Here is a 23213-nt window from a genome sequence, read left to right as displayed (position 1 = left end):
GTTCTTTTATTATTTTATTATGTTACCATTTGACACATACACATTTTACAACTAAAATTGGAGAAACACGAACTTGGAATTGGTTTTATAACCTACAATAATAAAGACAATTTTGTCAGCTATTGAACAATGTAAAGGACCATATAAATATATATGCTTGACGATTCCTTCAGACATTCATCAATTTATAAACCTCAAATATATATTTTTTGTACCATGTTGGGGAGTGTTTTCTTGTTTTGGTTAACAATACCATTGGTAACAAGTAGGTGGAACTTAACCATGCTAGTATTGTATGGATCATCGTTGGGTACCCCGATACATGCTAGTATTGTATGGATCATCGTTGGGTACCCCGATACATGCTAGTATTGTATGGATCATCGTTGGGTACCCCGATACATGCTAGTATTGTATGGATCATCGTTGGATACCCCGATACATGCTAGTATTGTATGGATCATCGTTGGATACCCCGATACATGCTAGTATTGTATGGATCATCGTTGGGTACCCCGATACATGCTAGTATTGTATGGATCATCGTTGGGTACCCCGATACATGTTAGTATTGTATGGATCATCGTTGGGTACCCCGATACATGTTAGTATTGTATGGATCATCGTTGGGTACCCCGATACATGCTAGTATTGTATGGATCATCGTTGGATACCCCGATACATGTTAGTATTGTATGGATCATCGTTGGGTACCCCGATACATGCTACGCTATGCTTGTTTACTGTGGGCAATTTGGCTGGGAAAATATCATAATCATGAATAATTAATGAGGCATTTTCATTGGTTCCGCAAAGTACCAGATGCTTGACGGTTGAAGTTTTCTGGTGATTGCTTAAGTACCGTGTTGCAGACTATGTGTGGGATAAGTACACAACATGGTACAAAACAGTTACTTTACCCACTAACCTTGTGATTTAAGTAATACACTCACACTGAGTGCTTATGTATAATTACAATATACTGGGTTGTGGGTGCAGTAACTATTACTTGACTGTGCAGAGTCAATAAACAGAAGGTCACATGACACACTTCTTTACAAGTTGGTATAACAATAAATATAAACTTCAATACATGATGCAAAGATCCTAATTTAACACACCTTGGCCTGTACACAAATATTTTGTACTTCCAACAAATGGCACACAACATAATAGTAATGTTCTCATATAAAAAAAGCTGAAAATAGTCCTTCTGCACCTTCAGGAAGTGTTTTACTGATTCAAAGAATGTTAAATAAGTCATGGGTGCATTTAACCAAGAATTGACTTTAAAAATGATGCGATTCCTTACATGAAAATATACACATCATATGATGGACAATTAAACTTTGTCCGTGATTCACACTTATTTGATAATATGCTAAAAAATAAAAGAAAACATTTATTGATGTATGTTCAGATAAAATATGATTTTGAAGAAGGGCATTGTTATGAATAAATGTTGAATTTCAGTGTAACACTAAAAAATATTTCACTAAGTGCTAACAGAAAACAATTTTCACACAAGTGAATATATACTTTTGTGAATACAATTAAATAAATTTTAATCTTATACCAAAATTAAACCTTTGTTTTGTTTCGTTTTGCATAAATTAAAATAAAAAATGTCAAGTTAATAATTGAAAAATCACATGATAAACATGACATCATTTTGGTGATGTCTTTTTGAATCATGACTGAATTTGAACCTTGCCTGTGATATTCTATAATCTCCTGCAGTGATATGGTATAATAATGTAAAGTAAGAGAATGGTGATGTTTGTTGTGGAAGAGGTTCTACATTCCTATAACACACCAAGACACTTCTGCACTTTTCCACCTCAAGGTGATTACAAGGTGATTGTAAGGAGGGCATGTTCAAGATCTGAGAGCACAGAACTGCTGAAACACCTCGAGAATGTGAATGTCGATATCACTGGTGAACAGTAGGCTCTCCAGGGTGTTGATATACCGGAACACCAGACCGTGGTGCTGAAATAAACAGCACAGAATATCACAATGATTACAATTACATGTATGTTTTTATTATAAAAAGATTTCATGTTATAAGAATCTTTTCAATGTTTCCTTCATTTTTTTTTTTTAATTTTACTCCAAAAACCACCACTTACTTACATTAAGCTAAAAAAATTTAATATAACTGTTGATTGTTTTCGTAATTGTGAAATTTTGCGAATGGATCTGGTAGCAAATTCTGATAGTGAAATATTGAATTGTTCATGCTTTCAGATGATTAAATAATGAATTCGCAAATCTGACACATGGCAAATTCTTTTTGGCCACATTCAGGTATTTAGTTGTAAAAAGGGAGTTTTAGCAATTTACAGTAAGAAGAAGTCTCTCTAATCTTAAATCTGGAAATTAATGTTTGCATTATCACAGGCTGTTGCTCAAAGTAGCAGGGGTTTTCCATGCCAACATACTGCTAAGAAGACCTCCTGCAGCCTCTCTATGACCCACTTGTACCACGGGGTCTGGTAGTCCATTGACTCACTCTCACACCGTGCCAGATGGTCAGTCAGGATGATGATAAACCGCTGAAACCATGCCATACATTGTTATAGTACCAACATTCATATTAAAGATATCCTGAGCCAGCACCTAATTCCGAACCCTTTTTTAAATTATTTTACAATTACTACGCAAGTTGATAGTAAACAAGCATGAACTTTTCATTTTGGTTCCTATTTTATATAATCCTAATGTACAATTTTATATTTAAAGAATCATATTGCCTGAATATTGTATTTTAAACTAGAAAGAGTTGTTTTTGCTCTGATGTCTCCCAATTCAACAATTAACAAGGGAAGGTAATTGTGGCATGAAGTGTTCAGAGTGCGAGGTTTAAATCAATTCCTTCCAGTTTTTTCTGAGTCATGCTTCATCTCATGCTGGGAGATAAAATTGCATGGAAGTGCCAAACAGTTAAGAATCCTGCACTGTGCACAACTTCACGTTTGCCATCTATCAATGATCATTCCTTCCAGTAGTTTCTAAATTATGCTTTGTACAACTCTTTTTAACTGAACTCTGCAACAATGTCACCAAGATTTATAATTCCTGTGTTGGTCACAATCTATAAATTTCCAAGTTTTGATTAATTTATTTATTTTATCAAAAAATAACAAGGGGAATAACTTTGCAACTGAGTGCTGAAGTGTTCATTCTTGCCAAGTGCAAAATTGCACATTGTGGAAGAGGAAACATCACATGCATGTACATAATCTTATCAGAATTTTATTTCACATTAACAATTATTAATATACAATGCCTGATAATTGAACTGCACTATATATTTACATGTCCTACATGTGCCTGTGTATTGATTTATAAACTAGAAGATTCAAATGTTTTTTTCTTTTAATTTCTAGCTTAAGGAATTTTTAATTTGTACAGACTTGATTAAATTTGATTTAAAGATAATGCTAAATAAAATATTGTTGAGAAATTACATTTTATTAGGTGTCCAATTATATAGGCACTGTCCAGAATTAGGCATGTGCACAATACATAAATTTTATGTACATTGACATTTGAGGTGTATATCCACTTTTGTAGACAATAGAAATTAAGTAAACAACTTTGTTTTGATTAACATTTTAAAACACATGCACCATGACATTAATTTAAATTTAATCTCTGTACCTGGAAAATGATAAGGAAGAGTCGTTTCTGCTGGTTCTGCACAAGCTCAAGTCGTTCCTCCATCCGCTCCACCATCTCCTCTGTCGGCACATCATCATCATCATCATAATCCAGCCCATCTGCTATCTACACACACAAAAGCAGAAAATAAGAGTGGATATAGTTGACATACACATGAAACATGTTCAGACCCTAGAGTCTAGTCTATGATGAATCAAATTCAACTCAATTTAGCACATTTCAAATTCTTGCTTCGCTAAAAACCTCTGATAAAACATGCAATCTGAAGACATACAAGATTATGCAAATTTTACTGCAGCATAGGATTCTCTTGTTGGCATGAGTAATTTAATTTACAGAAATCAAACTATCATGTTATAAACCCCAGGTATTGGTGTTTATGTCACCTTTTTCTTGTGGGCATCAAGCAGGTCCCTGGCTTCCTCAGCCTCCTTTTGTAATTTTTCCACATGCTTGCTCATCTTGTGGATCGTGGAGTGCATGATCTCCCATACATAGTTCCTGAAACACCCAGAACAAAACGGTCACGTCACCATGTGAGAAATACATGTAACATTGAAATAAGCATTTCACATGCCAATGTATTTATAATAGGGATGCAAACGAATGGCAAAACTGATATTCCAACAATCGGTAATTCTTTCGATCGAATATTCGATTACCAAAATACATATTTTAGAAGATGTAGTTAACTACTATAAATATTCGCTAAAGTAATAGCCGGGGCATTTTTACCCTTCTTTGTCTTGCTAGTACGCGTGGCCGATTCCGATTTTCCCCAAATGAGCCTTTGATTTTTTTTCATTATCAGGCCACTACTTTTATATAAATTGGTTTACAAAACCGGCGGGTCTAATTTTCCGAAAAGTACAAAAAAAATAAAAAATGAATTTCACTTTTTTTTCAAGATTATTTTCCCGACCGTATTGATTTTGGTGCGAAACGAAAGAAAAACGAACAGATAAGAGTACGAATGCAGTAGATCTCGACTGGTTTGTTGTTCCGTAGCCGTATTCGCCGATTTATAGTGATAACATGTGAGCCAGTCAACTGTTATGGCAGCGCCGTTGGCAATGGCGAAATTGACGATAGCAGTCATTCTTTGTATGAAATAATTAAGTTAAATATGCAGGAGTTGTTAAAATAACAATAGCAAAATACATTGGCAAATTTAACAGCCGACACAAACAATAACTGTCACGTGATTGTTGTTTTTCCCCGCAAATTTAGGTCATGAAAATATTGTTGTTTATAGATGAAAAATAAGTGGCAGCGGCTGCCATCGAATAAGTAGACACAAATATCTGTAAATTATATGCGAGAAAAATATTTTATAACATTTTATGGTTAAATATCAAATAACAGTGCCCTTAGTGTGAGTGGTGAAATCGAAAGTAAAATTTCTAAGTTGACACCGGTGATCTAGTTTCACAAGTTCAGTCGGTTGTGTTAATGGATTTTAAATCACAAACTGGTTTGGAAATACTTGTCATTGAGTCAATGTAAAAGCTTGTGTTTATTCTAGATTACATGTTTATTCATGTTTGGGTTAATAGTAGAGTAAAAACAATGAAAGAGTTGAACACATGTGTCAATGTCATTTACTAATGCCAGGAGTTGTGTGCAAAACATTAAGATAAAACAACACGGAAAACTATTTTGAATAAGTCCATTTTAATTTGTTATGAACTTGATATTTCACTATAAATGAGATTTGTTGTTGTAACCAAGGAATTCTCTTTAAAATGAAAAATAAACAATCATGAAGTATAGATGCCCTGTGAACGCATGATACACAAAATGGCGGAGTTGGGAGAAGATGAAAATATCCGATACATAATTATGGATTTCTCTGTTACTATATATTCTCTTTTATTCCACTTTTCAGTGATTTAACATATGATATAAGTGACATGGCATACAATGTAGTTAATAATATAAATAATACATGTTCAAAAAGTACATTACTTATACATATTATATAGTTGTATGATTATTTACAAATGATTGGTTATAATGATTGAACCAACCTTTCAAATTTTGCATTCAATATGTACACGCATGCATACTGTATATTTACCCGTCAAATAACTAAGAGCTTATCGAAAACGAAAAATAAGCATTTAGTGGCAGGTTTAAGATATGTATGTTTGGGTACTTATGCAACAAAATGCAAGCAATATTTTATCACACTTACACACTATTATTTTTATTGTACAGACTGATAGTGTCGTGAACAAATTTGCATGCTTTTTTAAGAAACATCTTAAAAGTTTTCTCCGGGAGACTGAAAGCAGTGATGAAGTTTGGCTGGAAGAGTGAGCGCATTAGATATTCATTATCCGAACTTACGAGCAACGTATATATGTGCTGCAAGATTTGAATTTGAAATGGATTTGCTGAACATCGCATGGTAAATATCCCGGTCCGAAAATATTCGGACTTAGCATGGATTGGGTTACACACAACTAGGACCCCGCATGGTAAAGGTTATTAAAACTCAAATCTAGGTCTAGTTTGGTTTTTAGTTTTTCAGGAATTGTTTGCACAATATTAAAGCACAATGTCTTCATACAATATTACTTCCTTATTTACAAAATTGGAAATTATTTCACTTTATTGACATTTTCCAATATTGAAATAACTGACACAATGCTTAGAAAATGTAATGTATTGTCTTAATACAGTGCAATTATTGTGTATTTTAAAGCGTAAAATTTGCCTTCCCTTTTTTTCAATTTAATATTGGTCATTTTTTAAGTGTTCTGCATTCACTTTTGCTTTAGCATACCATTAAAGCTAAACAAATGTCCTGCTGAGTAAAATTCAATGTATCTTTGATAAAAAGTGTAGTTTATACATGTAAACATGTTTTACAGTCAATTTCATTGATGTTTTATATGCACAGTATGTAAGATTTAATCTGTGTGTTTAATTAGAAATTAGAACTTTGAAACTTTGAGTGTATTAAAACATGCATTAATAGCAGTTTTAAAATTTAAAATGTCAAGTAAATGATATAAATGTTCAATGTTTTTATGTTGTTCTCTGATTTTCACCCTTAAAGAGTATGTTTTGTGACTTTTATCCTTTTTTTTTTTTTTTTTTTTTTCGACCACCCGGTGGACATTTTTTCCAAAAATTCTTGTAAACCAAAAAATAAAAAAGGAGTGGCCTCATGAAGAAAAAAAAAATCGAAAAAATTAAAATCCCGAAGCCTTTATATTTCTAAACAATGTGAAATTAGATGGATTTCTAGTCAAATAGCGTTTGGCAGCCTCGTTCTGAGATTGACCTCTAAATTAACTAAATATAACTATGGAAAACCCAAACCAACTCCGTAACTAGTAAAATATTAAAACGAAAACAAATGTGGATTTGACTCATCTATTGTACAACGATATATGAAATGTATCCTAAAACGCTATAGTTTACATTTACAGTTCAATGCACGAAACATGGAAAACCGTTTAAAGCACATGTATGTCACAACATTTTTGTAGCACATGGCATTTATATCATCACGGCGATTTGAGCTATGATGCACAACTTAATTTGCAGCCAAGTCAACACGTACATTGTTGTTAAAGCTGATTCCTAGCCAGTTATTGTAAAATTAAGGGGACTCTTTATAGTACCCTACAATATGTCCCTAAATGACATATGATGCGTGTTGAGTGTATTGTCATCTCATTCACACCTCTGGCATTAGGGATCTATCGTTGTAAAAACAAGACAAGCGAGCTTTATAAACACAATTAGTGTTGTAGGCAAAAGGATTTTTATTCTCTTTTTTGAACTATTCTTTCGAATACCGATTTTGACATTCGAATACCAAACGTTTGATCGAATATTCGAACATTTGTTTGCATCCCTAATTTATAATTATAATAATTATTGTATAAATTTTCCTTTGTCCTGTTTCATCATATAAGAATCTTAATATTTATTTTAGATCTTTGTTGCAATATAAACAGTTTCTTCTGATAAAATATTTGATTTACAAAAGACCACTCTATATACATGAACCTGATAAATAAAATAGCATTATTCATAAATTTACTGGAAAAGAATACATCATTACCTTTTTTTCCAATCTAATCAAATCAATCAAATATTTAAATTTCTTTCTGCAAGATTATACCAAGTTTCAGTGTATTAAATGAATGTATGTTAGGAAAAATATATAAAGTAATTAAGCAGACATACTTGGTGAAGTCAGCTGCCATGTCTGCAGAGAAGAGCCAGTTGGCCACAGCGGAACAGTCAACAATCTGAGTCTTCAGGAGCTTATCTGTGAGAACAACCATCATCTGGAACACATACAAGTTTGAGAGCACATTTGGGATTGGCAAGGTAAGTAACACTTATAAAGTGTATTCTTTCGACATCCATACACTATTAGTCTACAACACTTTGTGACATGGTAACATGCAAATGACAATGAAACATTGCACACATTGAATTTTATAACATGTTGAATGAGCCCAGTACCTGTGGGTGGGTGCTCCAGACTTCATACATGGTCTTGAGGAGACAGATCTGGCCTTCCTCGGACTCTGCCAGTGTCTTCAACACGTAGTGGAACCTGCATGACAAGGTATACAACTGGCAATGAGTTGGATCAGTTAGTGGTAGTTGACACTTGTTCAGAGTGGAATCTGGGAAATAACAATCTTTTTAACAGAATCTCACTTTTTTATAGAACTGCGCAGGACTACCAATGATCTTTGCTCGTCTGAATTAGTAAGGCATAAATTTTATAACAATTAGTCCATGATATTGTATCTACCTGAAGAAGCCAGAACTATAAACACCTGAACATAATGTTTAGCAATAAGTATAATACATACTTTGCAATGGCTGCGAATGAGTGGGAGAAACTTTTAGATCCCAGATGAAGAAGTGTAGAGACAAACACATCAATCCTCAGGGGGTGGTGGGATGGTTCATCTGAAATTGGGAAATATATTGTACCATATTTATCTTATGCATATCAGTATAGACGTACCAGTCCCAAGCATAAAATAATACTCCAAGCATAAAATAATACCCCTGAAAGTCATATACTGACTTTTATCTTACCATGCTCATACAATGTAGGAGTACATTTTGATAATTTGTTTCGCATGCCACTGAAACATGAATGCATTTTCTGAGGAATTTTGAAACTACAGGACAGTAATACTTATTAGTACCAATTGGAAGAGACCAGCTTCCAAGGTTCAAGTTCTGGTAAAAAAAAAAAACCCATAGCTGAACGAATTGCCTATACAGCTTCTGGGATCTTCGGACCAGCTGGTGACCACTTTGGCATACGGGATAGGTAAGGAGCTGTCATGTTTTTCATTGACTGTTTTACTTTGTGTAAATGAAACAAAAGTTCCTGGTTCACCAAGTTTGGAGTTAACTTAAATTAATTGTTAATTTGAAAGTTTTTGTAGTAATCACATGTTTATATACATTTAAAACATATTTCAGATGGGAGGCCTACTGTGGGAGCAATGGCATTAAATCACTGATTGGAAATTACAAGGACAACTGATTCAACTCCTTGTTCCAGACAGCAGCAGAAGTGTTCCTGCATCAGAAGTATTTCCTTGAGGAGATTAAAACAGTACAAAACCCCAACCAGAAAATCTTGTCAGTTGAAGCAGATCTGCAGTCAGACATTGTATATACTATACTCAAAGCTCTGACAATGTTGTACATCATGGTCACTGGTCCATACTGGAGGCTTGTCTCATCCGGCTCGGTAAGCTACCTATAGCTGTATCCATATGTGCAGAGATTGCAAAGGTTTCTTCAAGACATTGGTCGAAATTTACACAAACATGCAAGCCCTGCACTGGTAAAGTGTCTTTCGGGCTTGCTCAAATTCTGAATTTTATATAGTAGGATTTGTTAAAAAATTTGATGTCACGCAATAGTATAAGAATTCGGGCTTGTTAGTCCAAAAGTCTAATTTCAATGACTGCAAGATAGCGCTGAAAACCCAGACATCCTAAGCGACACAGCATGGATCACCGATGATGACCTTCTTGTTCCTCACCTGGATAAGTTCCATGCCAAACTTCTATCGGAGTCAAATGAAAAATCGAAACTGTTCAATGAACTTGTTTTTCTGATGTGCAAGTCCATGCTACGAACTGTAAATAAACAGCTGAGTGATTTCATTGAGGGTGGACGATACTGCACAGAACCCTCAAAAGAAAATAGCTCCCGAACAGCATTTGCACAGGTCAATAACCTTGCGTGTGAGCACCACTTTGGTGATTTGGATTCTAGCCAGAAACGCAAACTAAGGAGGAACCGCCGTCCACTCATCAATTGGATCAGTGAAATGCCGGAAGACAAACAAATTGATCTCCTGAAAAAAGCCTGGCGCGGTGGAATCAGCCTTAGAAAAAAACACTGAGAGCAGGATGAACATGTACAACAAGAAATCCTAGATATAATGGAGAAAGGACTAAAGGCCAAAAAATGGATGAGAGAGAGTGTGATTCTGGTGATGAGTTTGAGAACCAGAATCAGCAATTGGAAATTGAAGAAATGCTGCCAAACATGGACATTGGGTTAAAGGACAATGAATATGTAGCAGTAGCATATCAGGATGCCTGGTGCCCTGGATGTGTAGTAAAAACAATCTCCAGTGATGAATTCAGTGTTAATTTTATGATTCCTTGCAGGCAGCCAGGAACATTCATGTGGCCAGCCCGCAAGGACATCCAAACTGTAGAAAAACAATTAATTATTGACAGAAATATCATCCCAGAGTGCTGTTATTCTGGGAGACAGTGGCTTTTAGAGAAACATAAAGTAATTGGTGAAGTTTTCAAAAAATACCAGCAGTATTATTTCTGAAATTTGACACGGTTTTCAGAGCGTGACTACCAGTAGTTGAAATGTGATTGTGATACATGATAATTTATTATAATAGATAATTATGAAACAATTCATTGAATTATTGATTAATTAGAGCATTTAAATCAGTAACAAAGAGCAGAGCTTTTATAAACAAGAGATGTTTGTCAAACATTATGCCCCCCCCTGAGCCCCATGTTGTCAGGATTATATGGACAATTGAATGAAATATGCATGGACTGAAATGACAGCTGATTTGTCACTGACATTGGATGCCGTTGAGGCAGTTTTAAGATTATGACCATTCAAAGTTTGAGGATAGAGTGTGTAATGACCATTTTGGTCATAGGTGCAGGCATTGTTGAGTTTTCACACGGACAACCTTTTACCATTCAAGGTCACTGTGACCTTGAACTTTGGCCCAATGACCCCTAAAATCAATAGGGGTCATTTACTGGACAGGCCCAACCTCCAAGTCAAGTTAGAGGACCATGGGTGCAGGCATTGTGGAGTTATCACATGGACAACCTTTTACCATTCAAGGTCACTGTGACCTTGACCTTTGGCCCAATGACCCCCAAAATCAATAGGGGTCATCTACTGGTCAGGCCCAACCTCCAAGTTAAGTTTGAGGGACATGGGTGCAGGCATTGTCGAGTTATCACATGGACAACCTTTTACCATTCAAGGTCACTGTGACCTTGACCTTTGGCCCGATGACCCTCAAATACAATAGGGGTCATCTACTGGTCAGGCCCAACCTCCAATTCAATTATGAGGGCCATGGGTGCAGGCATTGTAGAGTTATCACTCGGACAACCTTTTACCATTCAAGGTCACTGTGACCTTGACCTTTGGCCCCCAAAAATAATAGGGGTCATCTACTGGTCAGGCCCAACTTCCATATCAAGTTTGATGACCATAGGTCTAGGCATTGTTGAGTTATCACTCAGACAGGCTTTAAAATGATTTTACCATCATTGTTATAATGATACTGTTCTATGACTGTTGAAGTTGTTTTCATATGTAAATATTGTTGATAGTGTATGAAATATGATAAAAAATGATAAGAATAAATTTTCACAAAAAAATGTTGGAAATAACATATTTTTTCAATCAGATTTTCATCAATAACTATTTTATACATAGAGAAACATGCTAAATTATTGCATAAATGAAAAGAGGAGAAAAAATTACACAATACATGTAAATTTCAATCCTATATCTTAAAAAATAAAAAAATAAATTACAAAATAGCAGAAGAAAATAAAGAAGAGTTCCGCCACGCGCCAAACCGAATAAGTGCTCTTTGCATGAAAATATTCCAACAAAATGTCCATATTTCCGAACTTGAAAATTCCATAACTTTACTGCCAGTCAAGATATCTTCACAATTCAAACAGTACTGTAAATGGTTTTTCAAACTCTTTCTGTATGTTTTATTTTCTGTCATGTAAATTAACTTTAAAAAAAGACTAATGTTGCTATTATTACGTGGAAGTATTTACCTGTATCATCAGCGAGTGGGTTAGGCACCTCTTTCAAAAGGACAAGGGTCTCCTCTGGCGTGCATTTAGAGCGGATGGCCTCTAGCAGCTGGTGGGCTGTCATCAGGCCCGGGAGCTGGGCTGTTAAGAATGCAAAATAGATGTACTGTGGTAGCTACTTTGTTTCTTATTCAATTCATCCAATGCTATCAGGCATGATAACAAGATAGGTTCAACCAAGTGTCTTATATCTAATATTATAAGTTTACTAAAACCAAATGGTTGTAAAACATAATGCCACCTGAGCATTGCTTTTTCAGACACATTTCCATTAAGGTGTTTTAAAAACAAATGCCTTATCAATGCATATGACCTACAGACCCCCAAATTAATGAGAGTCACCTATTTATCAACTTCAACTTACAAATTAAGTCTCATAGTTGTAAGTTAGACTGTTTCGAATTTATAATGCAGACAAAGTTTTTGAATCAACCTTGAGCTTTGACCAACAGATACCAAAAACTGTAGGGGTCATCTGCTGGTCAAGAACAACTAACTAGTGCTCTAATTCAAACCATTTTCGAGTCATTGAGCCAACAAAGGTCTATAACACAATTATCTATGACATTGACCTTTGACCTGTCTCCCTAAAAAATCCAGGAAATTTAGACCTAGACCTACTGACCCCCAAAATAATAGGGGTCAACTAATGGTCAATGTAATTCTACCTCTGTTGTTTCGAAATTCAAACCGTGGTCAAGTTATTGAGCAGAAAACAACAGACTAACAATTGCAAACCAATATCCCCCTTTTTTCAACAGAAGCATAACAAAGGATTTTCAGAAAACAGTTGACAGGGCCATGATTGTCACTCCCTCTAAACTCCCCACCACCCTCTTTCACCTGTACATTTGCAGGCAGGCTTCAAGCACCTACCTGAACCCTCCTCCTCATATTTGTAGTTGGCCTGAGGCTTGACTGGTACAAGATCCTGGAATGATTCTGGCACAGAGTCCTTGATGCGCTGGTGGTATGACAACCTGCAATGCAATAACTCAGGTTTTACAGCTTTATAATAAGACAAAAGTATGCTTACTGTTCAATGAAACACCAATATTTTCTTCACAAATGTTGAATTTTCACTTTTAGCATATATACTAAAGGGACACATACACTGTAGTTTTGTGATATTCATCTACTTATTTCATGAAAAAGCTGACCTGCTTTATATTACCATACCACTGTAATAGTTGAGAAAACATCAAGCGTTAAAACATACTAGTTTTTACAGCTGATTCTTATGTCAAGAAGTTCTCTCTTACCTAAGACACTTGTGCAGGACCTCAGAGACAAACTTGGGCTTTGGCATTAGTGGGTTTACTTGCGTACACTCAGACCAGTCCTCCCATGACCAACGGAACTGAAAGTTGCTCAGATGGTACGCAAACCAGTTTGCAAACCTACAACAGTCCACAGAAAAACACAAATGTAAATAGACAGTACTATTACTATTACAAATTAGCATCTATGAGCATGTATGATTATACAGAAAATTGGTTTATGGTTTGCCCCCTGTAATATTTCATCTTTAGATATGAAGGACAGAACATGTAATTAACCTTTCAATACAGGGGGTCTTCATGGTGTCCAGTCGTTCATACAGCATCTCTGTAGCTTGTGCCAGCTGTTATAGTGTCAAGGAGTTTACAAATATGTGTGTTTATCATACATTCATATTTTATCAATTTAACTTGAATCTGCTTTAAAGTACTACCGGTTTATATGAAGGCCAAGAAACAGTAAACTAAAAAAATAAACAGTGTTCTAAAGTACATTTACAACTACTTAATTTCAGCACACACACATAAGATTATACCAAAATGGTATAAGTATGTACATGTACACAAATGTGTGCAAAAACTGCCTACAACAACACGACAGTAACACAAGCAAGGATACAACTTGAGGCATGGACTTGGGCTGGAGTTTACAGAGCTCTATAAGTGTGGAGCCAATCATGATCTCCAGGTATGGGGATGTCGGCAGCCGGAATAGGTGTCCAAACATCACCTGACATAAATAAACAGAGACTGGGATACATAAAATGATTTTGAGCATGTGAATCATGGATTACTGAATATAATCACTTCCCAGATAGTATCACTTATAACTAGTAGTAAATGGTGGTTAATGAAATATATATAATATATATATGGAAAACTGCTGCATATACATATGCACCATTACAACCAGACTAATACTGAACATGCACATACCTCAGTAATCATGTAGTCGAGGGGAATCTTGTTCTTTGTGGTAAAACTTAATAACGCTGCAGCACTGGAAACACAAAATTGAGTTTCAGAGAACATTTGAGCAAGAGGCAGTAATTCTCAACCTACAATACAATATGCTCCCACATGAACATTGACACCAGGGGCATGTATGTACATATAAACATATTCTTTGACTTGATAAATGTGTTGGATGAGTCCAATCAGCTTTTATACACATTGCATTACCACTGTAAACAAAGAACAGCAAAAAAACGTCATTAACACAGCAGGATGACACCACACATGACTCTTTCAAATGAAATTGTGCCAAGCAGCATATATGTTGAATTCATATTTTAAGCCTAATTTATTATTTTTATTCTTTAAAACAATTAGTTGACCACAATTTAATATAATTATCTTAAAGTAATGCATGGTAAATAAAAGGTTGCAAAAATACAACTAGAACCAAACACCAATCATGAAAAAATGGTTAAATGGAGATAACTTAAGTTAATTAATATGAATGATAGGAGTATTGTTCTTGTGCACTGCACTTCTTCTCCTTGCCATCTATCTTAATACCAAGTTTTATTTCAATCCCATGACAGTAGTTATGAAGTTATTCTCCAGACAAGGGTGTGCAAGCACCACATATGCAAAAAATGGTCATGGGGAGATAAGTTAATGCATATTAATGATAGGATTATGGTTCTTATGCACTGCACTTCCTCTCATTGCCATCTATCTTTATACTAGGGATGAAAATGAATATTCGAATATTCGATCAAACGTTTGGTATTCGAATGTTAAAATCGATATTCGAATATTCGATGTTTTTTGTATAAAAAATAAAATAATATAACTATTGCCTCGAAATGTGCTGTTTTGTTTTTATAAGGAGTGACTCCTTATGCCAGAGGCGTGAATGTGATGACAAATACACTATATCCGCGTCATATGTCAATTAGGGATACATCGTCGGTGATTATAAACAGTCCCCGTAATTTTACGAAAACTGGCAAGTAGACAAGTGACATCAAAGAAGTTTCAATAGTTTTCAGTAAATCCAAATGACCATGCAAATAAAGGATTTACGGCATCGGCCCCCACAGCAATGTGTTGTCTTGGCTGCAATATAGCTCAAATTGCCTTGATGATATGAATGACATTTTCTAGTTATGTGCTAACAAACTGTTTTCCATGCTTCGATATAACATCCGTGCTTTAAAATGTAACTGTATATGAAAGAGTTTTATGATATATTTTCTGTATTGTTATACAATAGATTCGTCAGAATTCTTTTTTTTTCGTTTTATTATTTTACCATTTCCCGAGTTGGGTTGATTTTCCAAAGGTTATATTTAGTAGAAGTCAATTCCCGAACGAGGCTGCCCGTCCTACAGAACAACCCTGAGATCCGGTTCGCGGCATTCAACCGGAATTTTACGATCTTCCCCTTGTTTGCAAATATTAATGCAGTGGAATGGAAATTATTATTGAAGTTGTTTTCTGTTTGTTCAAAATCTATTGCTTTTTATTTGATTGTTTTGCTTCTGAAAATTGGGAATTTCAGTGGCTGAGTTTGTGAAAAATAAGGGTCCGTCGCGTGAACCGGCTACGATCGACAAGGAAGGGTTAAAAGGCACCGGCTATTACTACAGTGAATACTAATAATAGTTTACTGCACTTCTAAAATATTAATGTTGGTAATCGAATATTTGAATATTCGATCGAAAGAATTACCGAATATTCGAATATCAGTTTTGCCATTCGTTTGCATCCCTACTTTATACCAATTTTTGTTTCAATTCCATTAGTAGTTTTCTCCAGACAAGGGTGTGATGAACAGATGGAAGGACGGACGGATTGAAAGACAAAGCGGCAACTGTATGCTCTCCCTTCGGGGAGCATAACAATTCAATAACAAAGAGAAATGGTAACAGTCCTAAGTTTTCTTCATACCAGTCTTTCCTCTCGAGGTGGAAGGTGTTTATGATGTGTGACAGGTGCTCCTCTATCAGGTATCGCTCGATGGCATGGCTCCCTGGGATAGCAAGCTCCTAACAACACAACCACACACAATACATTTGTAAATAGATGCACAGAAATAAAGGTAAAACTATTGCTTTAAAGATGTGTTTTTTCTTAATATTTGAAATTCATGCACTTTAGCAGGGCCTTCAAATACTTTTAGGGATGGTCATTGTTGATATATCAGAAACTCGATAATGCTGTATTTCTGTAATGCATTTGTTTACTTTGGAGTTTCAGCCGGTGATGACAATCAAGCCTTAACTTACCTCTGGAACATCTGTGTAGTCAAACATCCTGAAGATGACGGTGGGTAGAGGATACATGATCTCCTCGTTGTGTGAAGGGGGAATTATCTGGGGAAGGGTGTGCTGCAGGGCCTCACACAACACACTGTCGAATGCCATGTACGGCCTCGACACCTGCTTCTCTAGCCACTTGTTGCTGCGGACATTCTTGATCTGGGCCCACAGGCAGTCCAGGTACTACAAAGAACAACATGATCTGGTCAGTGTATTTTAAAATACATAACATTTACATGGCTCGTAAGCTGTGAATGACATTAGTGTTTCATTGATAAAAAGAAAGCCTCAGCCCTGTCTTACTGTGCAAATGTACCTGTTTGTATGTTGAACTCCAGATTCTATAAAGAAATCTAGCACCACCTACATTGTGATTGTTCAGTACATATGAAAATAATCATATCAACAAATGAGCTGAACATTTGTGACATTTTGACTCATGCATAAATGGTAGACAAAGTCTCTTTCATATGATGAGGCTCTCCCATTCCAGTCTACTAAATGCATGATTGAAGGCCAGGCCCTACTATCACAAAACTACTTATTTCACTCATCTTTCCACCGAACAACATGGTTTTAATACACATCCTTAAACATTATATACAAGATTTAAATATGTACTCAGCTGAGTCAAAAGTGTTTTGGTCATATTGGGGCCTTGTTCTTACCTCCTCCTGGGGGTGGGGCTGGTCGGACAACCAGACCTGCAGGGCGGGCACATGGATCTTCTGTCGCTTGCTGGAAAACACACACCATCTTCATTCCATGAAATACCAAGTGTATGTACATGCATGGACATCATTAATAAACAAGAGCTGTCACAGAGAGCCGCTCCACTATTAAGCTGCTTTTAAGGATTAACCTGAACTTCAAAAAAGTCAAAGAGTAAAAGGACAAAATTTGTATAAAATGCAAAATAAAGTTATCTAACTTGATTAATCAAGTAGGTTGGATAATTGGGAACACATATCTAAAGTTCAAATGCAAAACTAGATGTATTAGCTGAGATATTGAGTTAAATATGGTTACATGCAAAACCTTAACCAGAATATCTAGGATAAGTCAGAGGGCTATTATTTGCATTTTATGCAAAATAGAGTTTTGTTATTCAAGTATGTTGGCTAGATGTGCACCGTTGTTTAACATCTCAATGCAAGAAGTTGCAGAGATATTAAACTTTGTAAGCTCACATGCAAAACCTTAACCAGAATTTATAAGTTGAATAACAAAGGCCCATAATTTACATTATATTCAAAATAGTGTTATCTTAATTCATGAATTAAGTAGGTTGGATAGTTTGGAACTGTTCACATGTATCTAACTTGTGTAATGTAATACATGATGTATTTGCTGAGATATTGACTTAAAGGCGTATACATGCAAAACTTTAAATAAAGGCGTTATGCTGACACTGATACCGGTGCTGGCGTGAGAAGTATACATATAGCTCTCCTTATTCTTTGAATAGTCAAGCTTAAAAGCGTATTTGTGTTTGCATCTGTTATAAAATGTTGATACAGTTATGGAGAGGTTATAAAAAAACAGCTTGAGATTGTGTCGAGTACAAGTGAATCATTCCCAACGCAGGGTATAGGGGCTTGGACCCCTAGTGTACCTGATGTAGTTGTCAATGGTGACCAGCAGTTTCTGAAACTCCAGCTCTTTCTTCTCATACAACTCCCGACCAACCTGCAAACAGCATACATATGCATGTAACGAACAGACTTTCCACTCTCCAAACTAAAGGATCCATTATGAAAGTTCTTACGGAATCTGACCCACAAATAAGCATGTTCTCTGATAGCTCCATTAACCATTATGTTAAATGATTATGGTTGGTGACCCAATGCAATTTAGATATTATTTGAAAGGTATTTGCTTGCTGATTACTAATATGTAAATATGTGACCTTAACTACATCACACATAAATGTACTACAGTTTGTATATTTACTCTTTAATTCAACTGGAATCAGACATAATTTACATATTTTGCAATCTTTGATAGCTTAAAAAAAAACTTCTTTATTACACTATTTTCAGTATCTTTTTGATTCATTTTCTTTTTCTGCACACAAAACATTTCAAATGATACCAAAATACTATGATGTCTTCAGGCATCTAAAATGCACATGTGTGGGTCGGAAACCTTAATTGGGTTTAAGCACAACTTTAAATACATCAGTCAGAGCACTTCATGAAAAAGATTTCGTAAGACTTTTCTCTAGCCACAGTCTAAAAACTGACATGCATTACATTTTTCTTAACTTAAACAAAGCCTTCACACTCTGTGATGGTCAACAACTTAAATCTCAGCAGGCAGCTTACCCAGGGCAGGGATGCGAGAACGGCATACACATACCAGTCTGACCGCACCTGGAACAAAAACAGAAACGCAAGTCTGAAAACATTGATCATGAATCTGAAAACATTGACCATGAATCTGAAAACATTGATCATGAATTAAATAAACAAATGTTCATGTAGATCTATAAAATAACCATCATTGAAATAAACTAATCCTTATGACATATGTAATTTGTTCAAGTAAAGCAATAAGTTAATGTATCAGCCATAGTTAAAATTTATACTAGCAAAGAAATGCCAACTACTTGTTTTTTTAAGAAGCAAGCAATTACAAACCTGTGGAATGTTGTCCTCTAGTGTGACTTCCACAAAGTTGTCAAACAGGGCAAGGAGAGAGCCAGCTACAATGACTCGGCAGTTCACCAGGTCAGCCAGGAACCGGACCTGAAACATGGCACACTCAGCTGTCAAACAAAACAAGAAGTGAGCAAGCTACAATGACTAGGCAGTTCACCAGGTCAGCCAGGAACCGGACCTGAAACATGGCACACTCAGCTGTCAAACAAAACAAAAAGTGAGCCAGCTACAATGACTAGGCAGTTCACCAGGTCAGCCAGGAACGGCCCTGAAACATGGCACACGCAGCTGTCAAACAAAGGAGTGAGCCAGCAACCATGAAGCCAGAAGTCAATTAAGAAGTTATCCAGCTACAATGACTGGGCAGTTTACGAAGCAAGCAAGGAACCAGACCTGAAACATAGCACTCAGTTGTCAAACTAAGAAGTGAGCAGGCTACAATGAGTCAGCAGTTCATCAGGTCAGCCAGGAACCGGAAATAAAACAAAACATCCTCAATTGTGAAACAAACGAGTGGGCAGCCACAACTTGAGCTATCACTGAATGGAATTCATACCCCCAAAAGCCACCCTCATAGGAAATGAAAGTGAAATATTTAGAAATCCCACCTAAAATTGACGATGCTATGGAAATAGTCACAGTTCTTGTACACTGCTTGATCATTGCATGAAATTTTATTTATTTCCATCAGATAGATTTCAAGTAATACTTTGGGCAACAAAAGAAACAAGGGCAATAACTCTGTTATTAGCTCAAATAGAGTTATGGTTCTTGTACACTGCACCTCCTCTCACTGTATATCAATGTATGAAGTTTTATTAAATTCCATCCAGTGGTTCAAGTTTTGAACATGTTCCCGATTCTTTAAAAATAACATTTAATAATTAGATTAACAAAATACATACTATCAATCTTGCAGCGTTGAACTGCTCTGTTTTCAGACTTTCTTTCAGCTGTCTCACCAGCATCTCAACAAACTGAAACAGATATAAATTTAAACAAGAATGCCGCACAGATTATGTGCCTTGCTATATCTTAGTGTATTGTCTCTGGCAATATGTGTACAAAGTTTCATTTTATATCTTTACAAGATTTTGGGTTGTATCAAAGGTTTTTAAACAATAACACTGCCGATAATGACACCAAGGCCATCACATTTGGTCAGTGAGCTAAAAAAGCAACATGTTAAATTATTAGTTGTACAAATAAAAGTTAAAACATTCTTAATTATAAAGATAATTTTATTTTAAAAGTGGGCAAACCAACAGAAGATAAAGAATGATTTTATTCTTTTTTCTTAATAGCATAAAATGATCAGACAAAGAAATATAACCTCTCCTCCGAAGTTGTAGTTTTTGGAGTTGAGAAGGCCAACCAGAGTGGTGTACACTGCCTGCTTCTCTGGCAACTTCACCACACTGAAATGTTATTGACATGATGGATAACAATGTGCTTCGTATTTGAAACAATTGAAAAATATGATAAACATATAAGAGAATACTGTAAACAAATGCACAAGCAGAGCTCATCTGTGCACTAACCTTTTTGCAAAGCAAACTAGTTTTGACAATTCTTTGATGCATGTAGGCTATATATGAACAAGTTTCATCAATAGAGCTGTTAGTATCAGTTCATGGTCAGTCATACCATTCACAGAGGATCCTGATGATCTTTGTTTTGTAGTTGGGAAGATCTGCCTCCAGTACACTGGCCAAACCCTCTAAGTTGCTCTCCAAGGATGATGTGCTCTGAAAAGGATTACAGGAAACTGTAAACACTACTTGAAGTTATATTGGACACCAAAAAATAAATACAAACTTATTCAACAGTCAGTTAGCGTTAATGTCTTTGTATAGGACACACTTTCTTCCCCTAGAAATCCCAAGAAAGATATGCATGCGCGTTATCTATGGCATACGGCTTCCAACACGTTTTCAAAGTCAATTTCAGGCCAAATTTGGCTGTTCAGATAAATATATGGGAAAAATGAGTTTGTTTACTTAATTTCAAAGGGACGTAACTCTCATAGCTTCTATTTAGCAGTGGAAAATCGGAATAATTATGGTGATTTAAAAACGTTATATTACCGGTACATATTTTTTTTCGATATTGTATGATTATTATTTATGTAAAATCATTCTGTAATAATATCATAAAAAGAGATGCATACAGTGATAACAGGAGCATCATTGCGCACTGTCAATGCTGTTCTCAATGTGAGAAGGTGTAAAAAAATTCCCTCTGCCCTCTGCAGAGTACAATACAATAGTATAAACTTTTCAGATGACAGGGTTGTTTTTTGCACTTTGCCATGTTCTTTAATACTTTGCTGAAGATGTTGACATGTTCATGTACAAAAATACATACTTTCCTTTCGGAAATAATATCTCATGGTTAACAATAACCATTGCCATTTTCACGATCCATAAAAAAATCTGCACTGTAAACAAACATCCTGGCTTTCTTTTTTTCACTGCGTCCTATCATGGTATTAGAGGTTAAAGTTATTTTCTCTCAGTAGTCCACAATGTCTTCAGTTTTTCACATATTTTTTTGACTGCATGTGTATGTGGAAAATATTTCTGTAGGATTACATGATGTTATACCTTCTCTCCCACCCGGGATATAAGGGACTCCAATCGATCTTCAATGTCTATGTGTTCTGATGTTCTGCGTCTCTTACGACGACCTAAATACAAAAGGGAAGAGGATTAGTAATTTTTTAGTGGTGTGACAGGGATATCAAACCCCTGGATTGACAGTCAAGTGTGTTACCACTTAACCAGTGATCCACCACTTATATTCAGATTCTGTAAACCAGCCATTATATGCAAACTACACCACCCAAATTAAATTGTTCATTATCTGACATTGATGTTTGTTACATACGCAATATAATTCTTTACAAACGCTTATTGTGCTCCATTATCATTTCAATCTGAAGCTTGAATACTGGAGCATTATGGTCCGAAATCTATGAGATAAACGAGTTTGAAACAAGGTGTTAAATACCGAAAAGGGACCATAATTTTGATTTTGAATTAGCAATAATTTCGAAATAGCCTTTTCAGTTTATGAATAGAAATTTTAATGAAAAATAGAAGAAAAACAATTGGTACCAAAAATTAATTTCGCAATAATTTCGGATAAACGGTTTTCGGATTAAGGGTCTTTTAATGTACTTTTAAGAAATTGGGAAATAGCCCAATTAAAGAATGTGAAAAGTTGTGTTCATTCTGGCCTGGATCATGTGAAGTCAGTATTGAGTCAGTTTGACCTTGTTATATTGAGTTACCAATTGCCTGGACAGGGTCATAGTGAACTTCAGAGGAAGAAAAATAATTGGAGACGGATGAGTCCTAGATTTAAGGTCAGTACAAGTAGGTACAATAAATGTAACAAAGAATAGTTAATAAGAATGTTATTTTAAGATTTAATAGTGATCGTTGCTGAACTCAATCATTTAAATTGAGCTTACCGAATCGCAAGGAAGTCCTTAGATAAAGTAATTCTTAAAACAGCTGATTAAGAAATTTGTATACATAAAGTTTCCTCTAAATCATGTTACACATGGAAATGTCGGTCAATCCTTCAGTTGAAATGCATCGCTGTTTACGAAAAAAGCCCCGGTTTCTGTCATATTCCCCCATAGTATAATGTTAAATTATAACCGAAATCTAATCACCCGAATACTATGACACTAGTGAATCGAGAATTTCTGGCTAAGTATTATTTATTCATCTATAAAAGGCTTAACAATTTATAACATGTTGTTTAATATTTAACCTGTGTCATCTTCATCGTCACTAAATGAAGCACGTCGTCTTCTTGATGCCATTTTCAAGCACTTTTGTTTTTATAAAATCCCACGCAAGCCGGTGCAAAATAATTCAGCGTTGT

At 35.5% G+C, this 23213-nt stretch overlaps 1 protein-coding gene across 1 annotated transcript; it reads right to left on the bottom strand.

Moving 5' to 3' along the window:
* Position 1: 1 nt before the first annotated feature.
* On the bottom strand, positions 2 to 23202 carry LOC128229080 (nuclear cap-binding protein subunit 1-like). Its single transcript, XM_052940738.1, has 24 exons — positions 23100 to 23202; positions 21920 to 22002; positions 20961 to 21061; positions 20647 to 20731; positions 20219 to 20290; positions 19293 to 19400; positions 18978 to 19025; positions 18266 to 18339; positions 17319 to 17388; positions 16618 to 16833; positions 16280 to 16377; positions 14315 to 14378; positions 13998 to 14108; positions 13658 to 13722; positions 13361 to 13498; positions 12975 to 13078; positions 12060 to 12179; positions 8541 to 8640; positions 8182 to 8275; positions 7897 to 8000; positions 4074 to 4188; positions 3667 to 3792; positions 2445 to 2558; positions 2 to 1992 (listed from the first exon to the last, which is right to left on the bottom strand). The coding sequence occupies exons 1-24, from the start codon at positions 23149 to 23151 to the stop codon at positions 1879 to 1881; spliced, it is 2376 nt and encodes a 791-aa protein (XP_052796698.1). The 5' UTR covers positions 23152 to 23202; the 3' UTR covers positions 2 to 1878.
* Between the last annotated feature and the right edge of the window lie 11 nt (positions 23203 to 23213).

This window comes from Mya arenaria, chromosome 3 (assembly GCF_026914265.1).
Source record: "Mya arenaria isolate MELC-2E11 chromosome 3, ASM2691426v1".
NCBI lineage: Eukaryota > Metazoa > Mollusca > Bivalvia > Myida > Myidae > Mya > Mya arenaria.
This window is presented reverse-complemented; position numbering and strand designations above follow the sequence as displayed.